The sequence below is a fragment of the Apteryx mantelli genome, chromosome 3 (assembly GCF_036417845.1).
Source record: "Apteryx mantelli isolate bAptMan1 chromosome 3, bAptMan1.hap1, whole genome shotgun sequence".
Classification (NCBI taxonomy): domain Eukaryota; kingdom Metazoa; phylum Chordata; class Aves; order Apterygiformes; family Apterygidae; genus Apteryx; species Apteryx mantelli.
In genome coordinates this window covers 136,953,500-136,973,814 of record NC_089980.1, presented here as the reverse complement: position 1 = coordinate 136,973,814, position 20,315 = coordinate 136,953,500, and the positions used below count along the sequence as shown (strand labels likewise).

General features: G+C 41.2%; 1 protein-coding gene across 1 annotated transcript in view; it reads right to left on the bottom strand.

The window, feature by feature from the left end:
• PINX1 (PIN2 (TERF1) interacting telomerase inhibitor 1) overlaps nt 1-20,315 on the bottom strand; it is a 64,210-nt gene that overhangs the window by 32,931 nt on the left and 10,964 nt on the right. The window contains exons 5-6 of the mRNA XM_067294423.1: nt 19,579-19,668; nt 16,749-16,825 (exon numbers count right to left, since the gene is read on the bottom strand). Coding sequence (XP_067150524.1) covers nt 16,749-16,825; nt 19,579-19,668 — 167 coding nt within the window. The remainder of the gene's footprint in view (nt 1-16,748; nt 16,826-19,578; nt 19,669-20,315) is intronic.

Below are 20,315 nucleotides of genomic sequence, written 5' to 3'. Positions count from 1 at the left end.
AAACACCCTGCGGTGCTCTGGTTGGTAAGCACTGGTCAGAGGAGGTCTGCTGTAATGAATGGATGTCAGAGAATCAGCAGTCCAAATGATACATTAAGTACTAGCTGTCAAAACAAGGGCTGCTACTTCACTTTACCAGAAGCAACCAATTATACAAACACTCCTGCAGGTAGGTACTTCTTCACTTCTTGCTTGACCTCGACTTTCCAAGATTCACAAATCCAGCTAGCGCAACATACCCTCACCCTCAGATGTGTAAGTAACTTGGTGCTCTGAAGCACATTCCCTCCTCCCATCCAGATTTTATGTAAACACCCTTACTTTTGCAGGTATTTCAGAAAAGCTGGAGACAGTCATGCTTCAGGAATCTCTGAAAGTTTAATTAAAAGTTACAATGTCCTAAACCCACAATATAGCTTTTACAGGCACTGTGGCTCTAAAGTTCAAAAGGTAAATAGGTAAGCACATATAGCACACTTCAAACAACTCTTCCAGTTCTCCAGAAGGAACTCACATGAGAAACTGCACATGCATGATATATGTCGCATTTAAACATTCCCACTTATCTAAAGATTTCAATGCACTTTCTAACAAAGAACTACACACTTAACACAAACTGGGCTAATACCACCTACATGAGGCAAGTGGATCATCTCTAAATTTAGTGAATGGGAAGCTGGAGTGCAGAGAAGAGACTTGACCCAAGGCTGCACAGCAAGTGTAGTAGGATGACTACATTCCTGCGGTCCACTGCAGGGTGATGTCCATGACACGCAAATCTCACGCGCAAATCCATGTTGGCATAAAAATGCCAAGGGGCTGGGAGAGAGGAGCGTAAAGAGCAGTGATTAATAGAAGGCTTAACAAGGCATAAGTTAAAATAGGGACATCCTGACTTCTACCTCGTTAGTGTGCAAGTTCCAACAAAAAACTTCCTCTTTCAGTCGCTTGCTGACGTGTAAGATTACACAATATTCTCTCATCACCTCAAAGTTTGGCCCAGCACTCTCACTGCTTTTAAGACGAAATGTAAATGAATGCCTAAGCTTTCAGTATCACCACAATCACAAATATTAAGAGACTGATAATCCGGCCACTTTGGCCAATGCTGGATTGCTCCCCAAAGAACAGTCATTCTTCAATTCATGAAGATAAGCGTTTTTAGGTAGAAGCAAACTTGAGAACTGCATAACCCGACAGTCACACGTTTCATTTTATCACTGCCCCAGATTTAAGCTGAGTAGCACCAAAAGGTTTATATAAGCAGACTATTATGGTGGTGTTCATGGAACAGTTTGAGTTTTGAATTGATGTTATAACTGGACAGATTGAGAACATAGAAAAAGGAAGATATATAGAAAGTTTAATAACCACTGGGCTAAATATGTTGTTTACTAAGGACCTGATTCAAGGAAGAGCTGAGCCAAGCAAGTAAAAAAGGATTTGAAGCCCTTAGGTAATTTGAGAATTGTTGCATTAGTGGAGGAAATAGCTTTTGTTTGAATGCGACAGCAGTGGTATATAGACTTATTAGCACCTGATACGCTTTGCATCAAAACAGAATTCAAAAAGTTATCTTTGCTTTCTGCGGCACTTTTCATACCAGATTTCTTAGTGTATCAATACATTAGTATTTGCAGAAATTCTGTTTTTCTAACTGTATAACAGGTAAACCCAGGGAGTATTCCAGGCAGCTTTGAAAGCATGACTTGAAGAAGCATCTGTTAAAGGACTAAAGTGCTTTTTGAATCCAGGTAAGAGTTAAAGGAGTAGATTAGAGGTGGGGAGGGTGACAAAAATACTCCTGCTTAATTACTTGTGCTGTTCCTCTTTTTCTCCTAGAAATCAATGAAATATATGACATGTATGAAATATATACATTCAGATTAATGAGAGATAAAACAAATACATACACAAAGGGTTACCTGAAATGATAAATAACTAGGTTTGGATGATTTTTTTCCCATCTAAGATTCTTTCCTCCATTAGGAGATATAGTGGTCTTGTGAATTATAATAAAAAAGCACCTGCAAGAAATATCTGATCTAAACAAAACATGTTTGTAGTAATTCGTATTTCTCTCATCACAAATATTTGTTGCAAAACATATCTATTATCTATTTTAAATAAAAAACAATTTTTATAATACTTTCCAAAGAAAAAAGATCGTTTTTTTTCTGGGAACTAAAATACATTTCCTAATTAGCTTTAGCCTCTGACTATCTTGCTGTACTATGGTAGCTTTCTTCTCCCCCTCAAAATTATAGAACTTTCTTTGGAAAAAGTATTTAGAAAAAATCATTTTCTTTCAAGTATTCAAGTATTGAGCAACATTTAACTTCTTCAGTATTCTGGAAAACAGGATTTTAAGGCAAACAATATTTTTGATCTTCTCTTCATTTGTTAAAACACAATCCGTAACACACAGGGGACACAGGATCTAGTGACCCTGTGCCAGGTTCAACTCTGCTCCTGTCAACAACACGGCCCAGTACTCGGAGGCAGTCAGCTCACGGTGAGAACACGGCTGATTCAAAATAAAACTCAGCAAAACAGAAATAATAACAAAAGTAAAAAACTAAATTTGCAGAACTTTACAACCCCACGGATAGTCACACTTCTCACTCGCAGTCCATTCCAGTCTGCTTGGTCAAACCATCCCTGGTGTTGCCCCTTTCACAAAAGCTTAGTGTTCAGTGGTAAGGGTCAGATCCAGCAAAATGTTAGTGTTTAACTTCCGCTGAGGTCAGTGAGAGTTGGTCACCAACACAGCCCTGGTGAATCTAGGTCCTGAGGCACACCAGAATTTTCTACCAGGAGGTGAAAGCTCATCTACACGAAACTTTCTGGAGGTCTGTCGCAGACTGTGCAACAAACTTGCACAGAAACTAATTATCATAAACAGCATCATCTTCTGCTCCAAAGCTAGAGCACACTTCAACTTGTCTTCACTAATACCCAGCGGGTTTGTATTACTGAGAATCTGCCAAATCAAAACACTTGACTGCACAACCAATTTCCCCCAAGGACAGAAAGAACAAACCACACACAACAGACAGACGTCACATCACTTAATCCAGTGCTGGGAAGAGTTCAGACACTATTACATGCATGGAAACTTCAGAATCTGCACAGTATGGTGCCCAAACACTTTCCAACCAAGCAAATCTCAGGTTTGCTTGAGCTTTTCTCCATTCTCTTTTCTATTCCTTATTTCAGATGCTAGACCCTTGCTTCCCTGCTCTCTGTCCCCCAAAACACAAAACCCAGCTCGCACTGGCTTAGCAGTCAAAGTTGGACAATACTCATCGTCAGCATCGAAACTGTGATCCCTCCAAAAAAGCATTGTGTGCTGGAGGACAGCGAGGCACCATCAAGACACTGGCAACTGACATATTTTAAGGATGATGCTCAAGTAAACAGAGACTAAAAGTTACCTACTATCCTGTTGCACGATCGTCATCATACTCTTGTCTTAACTGAGGGACACATGCAATCATTAGCAGACGGCCAGATTAGTGGCAGGAGTCAGCAGGTGACATTTGCCTTTGTAAATAGCAGCAACACAATCATTCAGTGGAAACACACCGGGATGAATGAGAGCTGGCAGAGTGAGGCTGCAGAAGTAGGTAAAAACACAGACAAGGGATTTCTTGACCTTGTCTTATTGCTTTGATAAAACTCAAATGAGCCCAAATTAAGTCCAAAGCGCCAAACTTTTCAAACATGCCAGGCATCTCAAAGTTACCCTGCTGGGGAAGTTTACCTTTAAGCCACACTCCAGCACTAGATATTTCTCCTGATGAGAGAGAAAAAAAGCAAATGCTCACAGCTGAAGAAAGAATAATTCGGCAGAGAAGTCAAAAAAAATGGAATGGAAATGGAAAAGCTTGTTTCTTTGATTTTAAGCATATTCTCAGGTTGAATCATTTATTCTCCTCCAATTTCTGGCTTGCTCAACCTATCTGAACCAACTAGCACAATCAGTTTGACGAGCCAAATCCAGAAGACACTCTTGGTGAAAGTTTAGATGCCGTTTTATAACTAAAATTAGCAAAAATAAGATCACACGATGAGCTTCCAATCCTTCTGCAGGATAGTTGAGTGGATCCGACCTTGTTTGTGCAACAGAGTATAATAAAATATATTTTATTGCCTGATACCTGAGAGAGAATATACGCTGCTATTTGCCTCTCATTCCCACAATGGTATTATTTCTACAAGATACCAGTCCCAAATGCCATCCATCTCACACTATCCCTTTTCCTTGTGCACATCCCCTCGGCTCTGTGCTACACGGCAGAAGGAGAGAGTATGCAGCACACGCTTACACCAGGATATGAGGGAAAGCAGGGCAGGTAGGAGCCTGCTAGATCAACTGGTTGTCAAAAATGTGTCCCCTCTGCACACCTGGCTTTAACATTAACAGGAAGCCACCTGCTTAGTTCACACTTCCATATACAAATCCTGTTGTGATAGGATCAAAAATGTACTTTTTCCTTGTTTTGAACTGCTATGCTGGAATTTTTTTTTAAAGAAAAGTCTTTGATCAGCCAAATATTTTTAAAAGGAAAGCCAACTACAAAGGCGTCCTATAAAAGTGCAGGCCAATAACAAGGGCTGTTTGGTAAGAAGGGATTGCACAAGATAAAATTAAGGATAATTTTGTTCTCCAGTACCTGAGCCCATATTCCTAGGTACTGGCTTGTTACTTTCTCACAGTATACATGCTGTAATTAAAAAAAAAAAGAAAAAGGATTTGTTGTGTGCACCCAATTAAACAGCTATGCCTTTTTGCTTTTTCTACCATCACTGTTTTACGGCTTCTTGTATGGCTACACTGCTTTAACCTTATTTACACATACTATGTGTAAGAGTGGCTCCAGATCAAATTTTTATGCAATTTCATTTAGAACTGCAAAATTTAAGGATTTTTTTCTCCCCTTTATAAAACCCTCAGTGAAGAATCCTGCTCAGGAATCATATTTGCAGGGTAAGGTGTTATTCACCATACAGATGATAAAATTCAGCATAAAGATGCCAAAGGCCAGTACTAACTGAATTGGGCAAAATGAAGCCTTTTGCTAACTCAAATCTGCACCTTGCTCCCTATACTTCACCAATTATTTTGCAAGGGCTGTTTATGGACGTCAGTTTTGTCTGTGCAATGTCTGAGGACTGGATATGACCCACTGAACAGTCTCAGTATATTAAAATCACAAAAAGCTATCAGACTTTACGATTAGAGACCCACTCAACTTCTTCAATACAAAGCCACGAGAATGATTTTTTTTATCTTTAAACCCAAGGGGGACATTTTTATGATTCAGAAAACAGAAGAACAATCATAACAGAAAGTTTTGTCTGGGCTTTTCCTCTTGAAAATGCTCACAACCTAAAAAAACCCACAATGCAAAAAGCAAGGGCAGCAAAAATATACCTCCAGAAATGCAGCGCAGCTTTCACACAAAGTGTAGTTAAAAAATGACTAAGTTTTCTTGATATATGAATTTGTGGGTAAACCATTTATCAACGACCTGTTTACCTGTGCAGCAGAGTCCCTCAAGCCGAGGGCCATGTCATTCCCCTTTGACTGATTAATTAGCCAATAAGGGGATATTTTTCACTGTGAGGCATGATGGTTTATTCCAGCTAATGCATGGTCTCTAATGGCAACACATTAAAGCCAACTCGGCTCTTTAAGCCTATCGAAGTGACCAAAAGGGAAGGAGAGAAGATAAATCAAAAGAGCTCCCCCCAGTTTTCTTTCAGTCCCTAACAACCCCCCCAAGGAACTAACGCTAGAGGCAAGGCTCTTCACCAATGAAGAGAGAAGAAAAAGCACCATTTCTTCCAGATCGGGAGATGTCTCTTCCTCTCTCTTTCTCTCTGCTAGTATCTCAACAGCAATAATTTATCCTCAGTTGATTAACAAGGTGCTTATAGAATAGGCAACAAAACATCAATACTTTGCTCTTCCTCCTTTTATCAAAAGCACCTCTAGGACACCATGCTAGGCAAAGGAATTTTTACCAGTGTTCCTGGAACAATCTCACTTGCATGGAGAAGTATTAAAAATATAGCCCAAATTAACACCTTGAGCCTAATTCAATATTGTTTTGACCTGCTATGTATGTTGTTGCAAGTTACCAGCTCAGAGCAATAGCATTTTAGATGCACTTTAATCTGTGCTGCCAGACGAAGATTCACTCTACCCGTACCGCTCTGTATACAATGAAGATACATTTAGCCTTGCAACTATATAGTCATGCTGTCCGCATGAGTTTGTATCGCTACCCTGCACTGGTCAGCCCATAAGTACTGGCAAAGGCCTTGTACTGCTAACTGCTGACGGAATCTGTGATTTTAGGAAAAAGGTCTATCTGAGAGTTAGCAGCCCACGCCATGCAGTACAGCAAAACTAGAGAGGCCACAGAAGTAACTGCAATACTACAGATTTAGTAAAAAGCACTTGCTAATGGTAATTTGAATGTGAGTGGTTCAAATGGACAGAAAAAAAGACTGTAACAGGTGAACACAAAAGCCTATGGATATCCTTTTACATTTACGCTGCAGAAAGCAGAGAGCTCCCATTGAAGTCAAGGAAAACTATGTAATTGTTTTTAAAGGGAGCAGAGTCTAATTATTTCTTAAATCATGCATCTAAAACCTGCAGTGAATAAGCTATGCTGGTCAAAGTAGTAGCAAACTAGAGGCTCACAGAAATCTTTCCTAATCAGAATCAGGTTCCTGGGGATATTAAATGCATAAAAACACCATTACATTGTATCGCAGACTTTGCCATTAGCTCACCAGTCTCTTTCCATGGTCCAACACACACAAAAAAAAAAGAAAAAAAAAGAAAAAAATGCAGCCTTCACAAGAACTGGATGATTCAAGAGGGTTAAGCAGTAATCACAAGTTTACAGGAAGTTTTTAGTAAGCTTTTGCACTGAAACGGCACGTCCAGAATATGACTTTTTGGACAGGATGCACCTCACTGTTAGATGACTAGATGCCCTCTACAATCAGTGAAGAGAGAAGCAGATACCTCCAGGAAGGGTTCAGTTTTGCACATTTTTACCATCTTTTGACAGAGTGAATCCTTCTGTGTGGGCACCTATGCTTCACCACTATGGAGGGAGCCTGAAGAAGATGCCTAGATCTTATACTAATAAAGCTGGGTGGGGTAAATCCCACCTTTTGTTACCTAGGTTTTCCTTTCCCTTGATTCTTGGGGTAAAGTATTGTTATATTTACTCTTCCCAATGATACAAAAAGCATTACCTACTTCTCAGCTGAAATGGCCAAGTCATATTCAGGAATAAGCACCATGCGGTTCTAAATTTTCACACCAAATCTGACAAACTCAATAGCCTGGTAAAAATTAAAACAACTTCTAGGAACAGTGCCTCTAACATGCTAGCATTCTCTCTTATAGTTAATGTATAATAAATAAGAATGAAATATGTGAAAAACACTGTCTCAGGGTTTGCCTACCTTCTTCCTCTGGAACACACTGGCAGCAATTATATTTTTGTTCTGGTTTCTTAAGGAAGCAAGGTTTCCATGATCATTCTGCCCAAACACGTGTACATCGTATACTCCTGTCTCCCCAGCAACTTTTTAATCCAACCTGACAAGAGCTTAGAGATTTCAAAGATATTAACACTCTAAAATATTTCATAAAAACAGGCTGGTCCAAGAAGGCCAACAGATCAGAGTGCACACAGACAGGGATTTCAACATGAGCTCATCTCCTTTAGACACCACAGAATCCAAGCACAGCACAACCACAGGAAACCAAGCTTCATTACTGGGAGATGTTTTATCTAAACCAATTCTTCTCTCCCTATTCCAAAGGGTCTAAAAGTGTTAAATTCGCTTTTTCTTGGCTTTGCTTCCTAAGGAGCCGGGATTTCCCTCAGGAGACTCTTCCACGGTCCCGCTGACATCACTACGAGGAAGTCTGCCGAAGAGCAAGCTTATGTCTTCCTTTTTCTAATTGAAGGTTCTCGCCCCCAGTCCCATTCTTGGCTTTTGCCTACCCTGATTACTATCCCTTCCCTTCCTCTGTTCCTCCCTCCTCCCAGCCCCCAGATATTTATAGGCAGCGAGGTCATCTTTTTCTGCCTCTTTTCTAAGATGAACGTATCCAGTTCCTCCACTCTCTCCTTCTAGGACATGCCCTCTAACCCTGTTGCCCATTTTACTGAGTCCTTTTGGACTCGCTCCAGGTTTTTGATGTCTTTTTTCTATTCTGCGTCTCAGTCCCAAATACCTCATGCTAGCTGCCGTTTCCAAAGCAGAATAATAATAACCCAAGTTAATTTTTAACTAACTTTCCTCTTTTGCAGTCTTTTGTACCCTAAAAGTGCTGAAAAAAAAAGAAACAGTAAATTAATTTTTACACTACCTCTGCAGTGACTTTTGCTTCAGGCAGAAAAAATAACAGACTGAAGTTGTGACTTGCCTAAAAGTCACAACTGTCAAGCCCACAAACATTAATATCACCATTTGCATTTTGCAGAGAAAAAGTCGAGGTGCGGGGAATTACATCAGTTTACCCACAGCTTCAGCGAGCCAGGGGCAGAGCCAGACTCTAATGGGTTTTCAGTTATGTCCCTTAAGATTAGCCAACAAGCTTTTCTGATAAGTGCTGGGAAATGCAAGTCAGTTGAGGAAGTTCTGCAAAATGTGTCAGAAGACAATTTCCTGATTTAAAAAAAAAAAATAAAAGCAAGAGGGTGGTTAGTTACATTTCTAATGACTAACGCGGAAGAAATCACCACTAACTTGAGACTTTCAGGCTACTTGGATTAGATGGTTTAAGGGAACTTACGCACGATTACACCCAAGTTACAGAAATTTGGAGGAAGCAGATTACTCACCAAATGGGCTAAGACATGGAAGTGAGATGGACACAAAACATTCAGTTTTCTATGCATCTCATACAGAGTTATTCTAAATGCGCCAGCAAACCAGAACTACTCCCCCAGGCCCCAAAGCAAAATCAGTGCCAGAATCATGTTGTTCAACAACCAAGTTAGGACTGTCTGTAACTCATTCCCAAATCCTCAGTCTCACTCAGGAGTATTTTCTCCAGTGATAAGGCTTCATCAGGAAACACAGCTGGATGGAGGAAGGAAATTCTGAGAAGCAAAAAAAATAGTGGGGGTTCCAGGAAGTTCAACCAGATAGGAACTACTGGAATTTGTTTTTCTGTCTCCCCAGCTCCCAGTGTTCCTAAGCAAGCGAGAAAATTAGAGGGAAAGTTTGTGGGGGGAAAGTCTGGCAGATCTTACCCTGCAAAATAGGTCCCCACTGCAGGTCTCCAGAGAGCATCATAATTACAATTCAATATTTTCGATCACTTACTCTCCCTGGGAAAAACTGCAGACGTTTCCAATTTAGGTCCACTCCTAAGCCCAGCCATTGTTTTTTCCCCCCCTTTTTATTTTTAATTTGTATTTTTTTAGAAAGGTCTCTGTATAGTTTATTAAGGAGGTTTTATTTGGACACATGATTTATCAAAAATTAAAAAAAAGTTACTTTATGTTTAACATTCAGGAGAATTAAAGGTTGCAAGTGCCTAACATTAATAACACATATTCCAGCACCATTAAAACAATAGCTAAAGTAGTGTCTTCATTTTATTACTTCTACAGAAACTCCTTTCAACCCTTATGGTGAATAGAATTTCCTTCCCTATCCTTTGCAATTCCACTCTTTTGCAATCTTTACAACCCTCTAGCCAACTCCCCCTTCCTTTGATAAGGTAGATAATCCAAATTTCAACATCCCCACTTACTGCACGGGTGTCAGTGTGACAGAGAGAGAAGATCCATCAGCTAGATCAGTCCTGGGCTACTGAGCCAATTAAAATGTGGGTCCAAGATCGGCTCTCCAGTTAAGGCAGCTCAGCTTAAACCAGCACAAAAAGTCTCCTGCCCAAGATTCTGCATTTCACAGGTCAAAACCATAAAGAGACTGCTGATGATCATACCAGGAGAGACTGCATATGACACTAAACAGTGTCTCTTTGACATACCCGATTTGCTGAGACGCTATTTATCACAACAGCAGTTCAGAGGGGACATATTTTTGACACAGAGTTCAGTGGAGCGCAGGATTATCTTGCTGGGTCAGTGTCCTGACCATGTTATTTGGCATTGAGTCCTTCCACTGGTTTCCATTTTGCCATAAGCACAGATAAAGTTTCCTGAGTTTTACTTTTTTTCTTCTTTTTTTCTTCTTCTTTAAGCTTGGTATAACCCCAGCCTATCAATCAGATCTAGCACCACAGTGCTGATTAGCATCAATATAATACTACTGCCAGGATCTACTACCAGTTAGGTCATTTGTACATATGGAAAAGTTCAGAAGCAGTGGATGCAACATCTCTTACAAAGTAAGAGAAGCTTCATAACCCTCACAGATGGCCTTAATGCCATCAGACAACGACATACATACTTGAATCTTTCAAAAACTTTCATGTCTGTCATGCCTAGAGAACTGCCAATGTCCACCCAACCAAGTCCATTTATAGTGTAAGCATTTTCTTATTCCAAAATGTTCTCTGCTCCTTGATGATCTGTTTCATCCATCCCCTTGATCTTGTTACAGGCTTAAATTGGAGGCTTTCAAGGAAGGGAGATATTCAAAACCCAGCTGGACAAGGCCCTGAACAACCTGCTCTAGCTGACCCTGCTTTGAGCAAGGGGATTGGACTAGAGACCTCCAGAGGTCCCTTCCACCTCCACAATTCTGTGATTCTATGAAAAGCAGTTCCTGCACATTTGCATAAAGTTATATCCAAAATAGTCATGATCCTTGACTGAAACAATTAGAAATCTGGGGAAAAAACTACAGTGAATATCTTTGTCAAAAGATCGAGAGTGGAATGATATCCCTAGTGAGAGCTGATTTAGTCAGCTCTCACTAGTTTGGACTAGTGAGTCCAACTAGAGTTTAGTCCAAATCAAATCTGTACTGGATGCTCTAACTGTATCTCTGAAAAAGGAAGAGGAATCTAACACCTGGGAAAGAGCTTTAAAGACAGGACTTCAATCTACAGGACCAATACCTAACAGGCATTTCCATACACCATCTCAGTTGCAACTATAGCTGGGAATGTGACTAAACTCCTTAACAAAAAGACGTTTCATGCTCCTGAGAGCAATGCAAGCATCCCTGTTGCAATAAAGCTTTAAAAATTGGATTTATTGATAACAGCAGTTCTAGCACATACACTAGTATGGAAGCTGTCCTCACCTGCTTTGAACAGAGATGGCAGCATACAATTGTTACTAGCAGTTGCAGGAGCTGCAGTTAAAAGCGACTAGAGACTACCACAGGTTGAAGGCATACCCCAGGGCTCTGATGGACACCAGGACTCTTCCTATGTTATCTCTGCACAGGAACAGATAGGAAAAACTAGCTTCCAGGAGAATGACAGCACCTTCCTGCTCCTGCAGTGCTCTCTCTGTCACATCAGGGAAATGCCCAGTGCCTAGGGATTTCAAAACCAAATGCAAATAAACACAACGAACAGCACTGCAAATCCTCACGAGGCAGTTAGTGCCACATTAAGCACCAGGCTCTGCATGCCAGAAAGGGTAAGAAGAGTTCATGGGTGCAATGAAATGAAATTGCTCAGAGCTGAAGTGGCTGAGCAATGCATTTTTCTTCTTCCACAGATCTCTGATCCATGAAGAAAAAAGAAAGGAGAAGGAGAAGGAGAGCACTTGTGCTGCCTCTGGCTTTCTCTCCTAGTAGCTGCTTAGCAGCAGACGGTAGCCAGAAGATGGCAAGGCAGCTCCAAATCACATTACCTCCTGCCTATATTTGCACGTGGAAATCTGGGCACTGAACAGGGAACAGTCTGTGACTTTTTGTCAGAACTTCAAACCATTAGCTTAGTGTTCAGTTAGGGAAAGAGAAAAATCTGCACCTAAACCTTCAGCCACCAGATTGGTCAAGGAATTAGTAAAATCATGCACAAGTTGTTATACACTTCACAAGCAGGCACAAGCACACACAATCTGCAGTGTCTTCTATCACCAGAGAAACAAATGCTCTGCAGGATAAAGTCCCTGAAGATACAACAGCATTTTCCAAACTTATCTTTAGTTTCCAAAGATGGGGAGATGCAGAGAAAATAAGATCTATTATTTGGACAGCTTGTGGGTAGACAAAATCTACTGCCCTAACCATAGTTTTGTCTCCTATTCATTTGCATCAAATCCCAGCTTGTCTTGTTTCATATTGATCTGGTAGCAAGAGAACTGAGAAGTAGATCCATGGACATTCTGTCTGATCAGAAATGTTAATCAAGAGGAGTCTGTTGGTGAAACCTTATTTACAGCATTTAAGACCTCTTATAGCTCTCATAGACTTCAAGTCCAAAAGTGCCTATTTCAAGACAGCAATAAGTTAAGACGGGTTCTCTTGTGGCTGATGGCCTCTTCCCAAGCTCTTACCTTTCTAGCCAAACCATGTGACTTGTAACAAAGGTTTGTACTGTTATCCACAGTGGCAGACAAGACAGGACAGTTCTTAATTTGTCTACGTTTCTTTCAGCCTCCTCCTGGTTTAATTAACTGTAACTGTATTTTTGTAGTTTAGAGAACAGTACTCAGAAAACACAGATTTGATACTTTTCCCTGTCCTGCTAATAATTTACAAACCTACACCATATTCACTGCAATTATAGCACTATATAGGATAGTGGCAAGATCGAATCCTTCAAACAGTGTAATCCCAGACATCCTACTGAAATACTTTGTATCAATACACCTTTCCTGTGAAGAATTCCTAATGAATCACTCTTTGTTCTTCACAATCTCCCTTGTCATTCCAGTAGCATTTAGACAGCCTAGAAACATTTTATTACTTTCACTACTACCCAGGATTTCTTAGCACATTCTCCCCCCATCCCTCTCCTCCCACAAAGTTCAACGTCATTGGCTTCCAGTGGAGTGCTTTCAAGAGATAGGATCCACCCAAGTGAGGCAAGAGCATCTTTGCCAACAGGCTGGCTAACCTGGTGAGGAGAGCTTCAAATTAGGAACGAGGGAGGAGGGAAAGGATGGCCAACAGTCACGTGAGGAAGTGGAAGATCAGGTTGGCAAGCAAAGTGTGTGGGGCGATGCAAACAGTTAAGGACCTTGTAATCAACAGAACAGGGCTGAAAGGGGTCCACCCCAAGCATGTCCACATACACAAGTGCCTACTACACAGAACTATAGGGATAGCTCTTATACCCTTTCTGGGAAATCAGCACAGCTAGGCACCTCTCTGAAGTGCCTGTATGCTACTGCACGCAGCATAGGGAGCAAACGAGGAACTAAAGGTCTGCCTTCGGTTGCAGAGTTATGATCTCACTGAGATCAGAGACATGGTGGGATAGCTCACACAACTGGAGCGCTGCAATGGACGGATACAGGCTCTTTGGGAAGGTCAGGCTGGACAGGCGAGGAGGGGGAGTTGCCCTTTATGTGAGAGAGCAGCAGGAACGTGTGGAGCTTCTTCTGAGGACAGATGATGAGCCAGTCGTAAGCTTTTGGGTTAGGATTAGAGGGCAGACCAACATGAGTGATATTGTGGGTGTCTGCTACAGACTGCCTGATCAAGAAGAAGTAGATGATGCCTTCTTCAGACAACTGCAAGAAGCCTCACATTTGCAGGTCCTCGTCCTCATGGGGGATTTCAACCACTCTAATATCTGCTGAAGGGACAACTCAGCAGGGCACAAGCAATCCAGAAGGCTTCTGAAGTGCATTGATGATAGATAACCTCTTGATAAAGGTGATCAAGAAGTCAACAAGGCGAGGCACTCTGCTGGACCTCATACTTACAAACTAGGAAGAACTGTTAGGGGTGTAAAGGCTGGGGGCAGCACTGGCTGCAGTGACCATGAGATGGTGGAGTTCAGGATCCTGAGAGGAAGGAAAAAAGCAAAAAGCAGGATCACAACCCTGCACCTCTGGACACTAGACTTTGGCTTTCTCAGGGACCTACTTGGAAGAATCCTATGGCAGACCACCCTGGAGAAAAGAGGGGACCAGGAGAGCTAGATGATATTCAAGGATCACCTCCTCCAAGCTCAAGAATGGTCCATCCCAACAAGAAGCAAAACAAGCAAAGGTGGCAGGAGGCCTGCAGGGAGGAACAAGGAGCTCCTGACAAAACTCAACCAGAAGCATGAAGCATACAGGAGGTGGAGACATGGACAGCTGACCCAGAAGAAATATAGAGACACTGCCTAAGCCTGAAGGTATCAAGAAGGGTTTCTACAGATACGTTAGCAGCAAAAGGAAGACGAGGGGAAATGCGGATCCACTGATGAATGTGAATGGAGACCTGGTCATAAAGGACATGGAGAAGGCTGAAGTACTGAACACCTTCTTCACCTCAGTCTGTTCTCCTAAAACCGACCTTCAGCAATCTCAGGTCCCTGAAACCAGTAGGAAAGTCCAGGGCAAGGCAGACTTACCCTCAGTGGAGGATGATCAAGTCAGGGAATATTTAAACAAACTGGACATGTACAAATCTACAGGCCCTGATGAGAAGTGCAGCAGGAGTTGGCTGATGTCATTGAGAAGTCACTCTTGATTATCTTTAAAATCTTTAAAAGGTCATGGCAATTGGGGGAGGTTCCTGAGGACAGAATAAAGCAAATGTTACTCCTATCTTTAAGAAGGGCAAGGAGGAGAATCCAGGGAACTACAGGTTGATCAGCCTCACTTCAATCCCTGGGAAAGTGATGGAGTAAATAATCCTGAAAAACATTTCCAAACATATGAAGGATATGAAGGTGATTGGGAATAGTCAGCATGGATTAATGAAGGGGGAATCATGTCTGATCAACCTGATAAGACTTCCAGATGAGCCGACTGGCTGACTGGTGGATGAGGGGAGAGCAGTAGATGTTGTTTATCTTGACTTTAGTAAGGCTTTTGACACTTTCCCATAACAGCTTCATAAACAAGCTGATGAAGTACAGACTAGATAAGCTGACAGAGAGCTGGACTGAAATATGGTTGAAGTGGCAGGCTCCCAGGGTTCTGATCAGCAACATGAAGTCCAACTGGAGGCCAGTCACCAGTAGTGTGCACCAGGGGCCTATACTGGATGCAATACTGTTTAATATCTCCTTTAAAGACCTGGATGATGGGACAGAGTGCATCCTCAGCAAGTTTGCAGATGATACAAAACTGGGAGGAGTGGCTGATAAACCAGACGGGTACACTGCCATTCAGAGGGAACTTGACAGGCTAGAGAAATGGGCAAAGATGAACCTCATGAAGTTCAATAAAGGGAAGTGCAAAGTCCTGCACCTGGGGAGGAATAACCCCATGCATGTCATGGGCTGACCAGCTGGAGAACACCTTTGCAATAAAGGACCTGGGGGTCCTGGCAGACAAGTTGACCATGAGCCAGCAATGTGTCCTTGTAGCAAAGGCAGCCAACAGCCTCCTGGGCTGCATCAGGAAGAGCGTTGCCAGCTGGTCAAGGGAGGTGATCCTTCCCCTCTACTCAGCCCTGGTGAGACCACACCTGGAGTGCTATGACAAGCTCTGGGCACCCCAGTACAAGAGAGACATGGACATCTGCAGACAGTTCAGTGGGACCATGCAGATGATTAAGGTATTGGAGCATGTGACATATGAGTAAAGGCTGAGAGAGCTGAAACTGTTTAGCCTGGAGAAGAGAAGGCTTTGGGGGGAATCCTATCAATGTGTATAAATATTTTTCCAGAGAGGTTGTGGAGATATCTCCACCCTTGGAGATATTTAAAGCCCAACTGGACCACGTCCTGAGCAACCTGCTCTAGTTGACCCTGCTCTGAGCAAGTGGGTTGGACAAGATGATCTCCAGAGATCCCTTCCAACCCTTCTGTGATTCTGTGAAGTTAACAATTTTCAAGAGTACTGTGCAATGAGAATTGTGTTGGGAACACAGCATGTATTTCAGAAATTTCCATTCAAGTTTTCAGGCTGTGTCTTTTCCTCTAACTGTAAGAGACTTCAGAGACCTTTTAAATCAGCAGTACAATTCTAGAAGCATATTCATTTCTCCTTCTGTAGATGTTATCTTTTCCAAATAATGTTTTGGACACAATAGTCGTGTCCCAGTGTAAATCTGACATTTTGTATACTAATATACCAGGCCTATTCTCTGCAAGTGCAAAACGCTCAGAAAATGCTACTGCAAACCTTGATCGGATTACATGCAAACTTGGGGAATCTTTTCATTTAATATTTGTCATTGTTCAGCCCATCTTTGAATCCTTTGTTCAAAGACGAGCAAACCTCTGAGGCTGCTCAGCCTTCCCCAAACCTTGTGAAAATAAGGGCTGTGTGCTGGGATTGGCTAGTTACTGCTGAATGCCAAATTTTGTATTTGTAATATTTACGGAACTTTCAGATCAAGTAAAATTTATTTAATTTGCACTGTATATTGCCAAACAGTGTAAAATTAAAATAATGGAGATTCCTAATTGATTCTGAAGAAGTTCTATCACAGCAGTTCATAAAAACATTTATTAAATACACTCTTATTCTCTAAGAGTTCAGACCACAGCCCTCCAGAGCGCAGCCTTCACCTAGAAACAGTGAGTTCACAGGCAAAAGATCCCTTGTTTTTGATGTGTATGATAATCTTATTAGCAGAAAGACAAGTATGTTTTTGTTAAAAGGGAAAACATGCAAACACTCAGAAGAAAGGTGAAGCCTCTTGTTTACCTGTGCCTTCATATTCTTCTGTCGCTTCCCAAAAATGCAGGAGAGATCATCTTCACTGCGGGAAGAGAGATCCTTACCTGGAGGAGGTAAGGGAGGAAAAAAAACACAATTTTCACATCTGGTGATCCCAGGTAAATTTGGTAACATAAAGTATGACCCATGGAATTAGAGAAATTGTTTTTGGAGGTGAAAAAGGAGGAGAATGTTAAAGAAACTTAAGGACGGCTGTCCATATGCAGCAGGAAATGTATGGCTCCACTGTGCAGTAGGAAATATATGGAAAAAAAGGCTGGTGAGGGGACAGCCACAGCCTGCTGGTGTGTCTCCACAGGGAAACTTGTTAACAAGTCCTTGTTTTCCCCCACCTGACCCTGTAATTGGCAGAGCAAAGGAGGGAAGCAGCCTGCACTACTCTAGAGGGAAAGAAAAGCTGTATCTCCCTATACACAGGAAGAATTCAGGAAGAAACTGCATGTCTTGGGGTTCTCATGAGATTTCCCTATCTCTGACAAGGTTAGTCTCCTCCAGATAGTGAAAAATCTATCTTTGCTCAGTGGGGACTTTCCTTTGATTCATGAAATTGCTTCTGAAAAGCAAAACTCCCATCTCTGCAACATACTGGGTTATCCTGACTAAAATAATTTCAAGGGTGAAACAGAATTTCTCTGATTTCCAGTAGGAGCATTATTCCTATCTCTCTGTTGTGTAGCTGGTCAAATACCAGACATGGAGCTGGGAGGGGGAAGAAAAAGAATATGATATGATATTCTGAGATGTCAACAAAAGTTTAGTTGGGCCCACAGTGAGAAAGCCTCTATATTCAGTTGTTCACAGCTTGTCTAAGAAAATCCTAAAAAAAAAAAAAAAGTCAGCAAAAGCTAAAGAAAAAACATAGTCCAGACAGGTCTACTGGTATCACCCAAAGAGTCTGCTGGGATCTTATCTTACTCCACTTGATTGTCTGATTCCAAAATCACTGACCTCAAAAACAGACTAAGCACTAGTAGTGGATAAAAGAATAAAAATCTGGCTATTCCACTTGTTTTTTCTCCTCAGAAAACTGAGAATTGCCCACAGATGGTAAGCAGATATATGGACTTAGAGGAGAAAAGCTTTATTCAAATTTCTGATGTCTCACTGCAGTAACCTCCATGAGATGTCCTTACCCAAGTGAGCCAGATGAGATTGGTATCTCTGCTATTTTCAGCTTTATCTTGGCCACGGCTTGGAACATGAGACTTGCATTTCTGCTACTCCTCTTTTCATCTCATGCTTGCTTTGCATTTATTTATTTATTTATTGAATGTAATCCTCCTCTTTTTGCTTTCTTTAACAGAAACCCAACTTAATTGACTGTCCAAATCTTTTGCAGCATCACAGTGGAACAGCTACTAGAAAAGCAGTTGAAATCAGCATCTTAAACATTCTTGTATTGGTGCATATTCAGCAGATCCCTGTGTGGTTGCTAAGACTATGCGTGGTGCCTATGTTCCTCCAGCAGCAAGGATGCAAAACAGCACCAGAAACGGAAACTGTATTTTTTATCATTGCTGCTCCCTTCTCCCGCTTTTGTGTTGAGCTCGTCTTGTTTAGTCTGCAAGGAAGCAGGATCGGACTTTAACAACATGAGCCACAACAACAACATTAGCCTTTCTCAAATAACTTTTCCTCTTGCCCTGAAAAAGGACAATTTCCCTGTTTTACACCACAGAGGCTACAGTCAAACAGGGACCTACCTTATAGAAACACCGCAGCCAAACAAATAAGGGACATTGTTAAGATGAAAGCCTTGCTCCATATTTTACATGCTCAAACTACTTTTTTTCTTTTTTTGTCTATATTTAGTAGAAAGTTAATTCCAAATCAAAATAAATCCTCCTTGCTACTGCCTCAAACAGGCTATGGTCTCCGTACTCAAAACCCTGAACCAATTCAATTGTTTAATGTTGTAAAGTGGCAGGGTCATGTTAACATCTTTAACTTTCTAGGTTCAATTATTTCATCAAAAAATCCAAGCCTCGATACCAGAATTTGGCCTCCATTCAGAAGTAAATTACCTCTGTTTTAGCAGAGGTATTTGCTATCGGAAAACATTAAATAGAACTTTAAGCTTAATAAATTAGCCATTAGCAGAAAATAGCACAGCTCTGATCCTATCCATATACAGAAAAACATATATACACACCATGTGTACATGGTTGTGTGATATGGGAATACAACCAGCAGAGAAAAAGAGTAAGTGATTGAACAATGGTCAAAAGCAGAAATCAGGGATAGCTAAGTATTCAGCCATCATTCTCTAAGAAGGAAAACACAAAACTCCAGGAATTCTTGATATAGTTTTTTTTGGCCACTGATTCCTGTCCTAATTCACCCAATAAATTATCTGGTAGACGTAAGAGGGCTTTCCTTTTCCTGCATTCAGGTTTAATCTGATCACTGATCTTATCCACATGATCTCTTAGCAGGGGTTATTGGAGATTGCAGAGGATAGTACTGTACAGATGCCCAAGTAAATGTTACCACCTTTGCATCCCCCTTCTCATTGCTTGCCCCCACACATCACCCAGAGTATTTATCGTTCCTCTGCTTAGCTGATGGTTCCTACAGGCAAAAATCGATTTATTCACTATTAGCCTGAAGCTATCCAAAGTTGTCCAAAATAAGAAAGGAACAGTGTATTAGCTTTAAGCAGGCTGCTGCAGGGGGTATTTCTAAACCAAGATTTTACTTGCCAAATTTAGACTTCAGAAGGTAACAGATCATCTTGACATATGTGTTTTTCTAATCTTGGCTACAGGTTATGAAACAACAACAAAATTCCTCTTACCTTTCGCAAACTTCATATAATGGACACGCTTCTTGGAAGATTTGGATTTTTCTTCAAGACTAAATTTTTTCTGATCACTTGCTGAGGACTCTAAAAAAAAACAGGTTCCAACTCCATTAGAGAAACACTAACCACAGAATTCAAACATCAGTATACTTAACTTTCCACCTCAGAATTAAGTCTCAATAACATATCACAGCATATTACTGAAGAAAGCATGGCAAGTCTTGCCTAAGACATGTTACTGCATGATTTTTTGCCACATTCTCTTCCCTTCTCACTTCCAACCTAATGTAATTTGAAAAGGGAGATATAGGTACTTTAGGTCAAAGGCAAAGTCTGATTTAACATCATTTCTATGATGAGCAGAGCAGAGACTAATCAGGTCAGGGTCTATTGTGCTGTTTGTTACAAAACCATCTCCACTGCCAGAGTCTGAGAAAGCTGTAAGAAACAGGCAATACAAAATAAAACAGTAAACATGAGTGGATAGAAAAAAATGTGTGTATATCTATCTATCTATCTATCTATCTCACAGCAGATAGGCCTTCCACTTCTAGCAGTACTCAAAGTGCCTCTATCCGGATGTAGCGTGATACATCTACGTAAGGAAATTAAACAGCAGCAGAGCTTTAATATCCCTGAGGCCAACTGGAACAAACTACCATATCTGTATTAATTATGTATCCTAGCTTCCAGAACAGAGGGGCTGCATCTAAACCGCCCACTGGGAATGG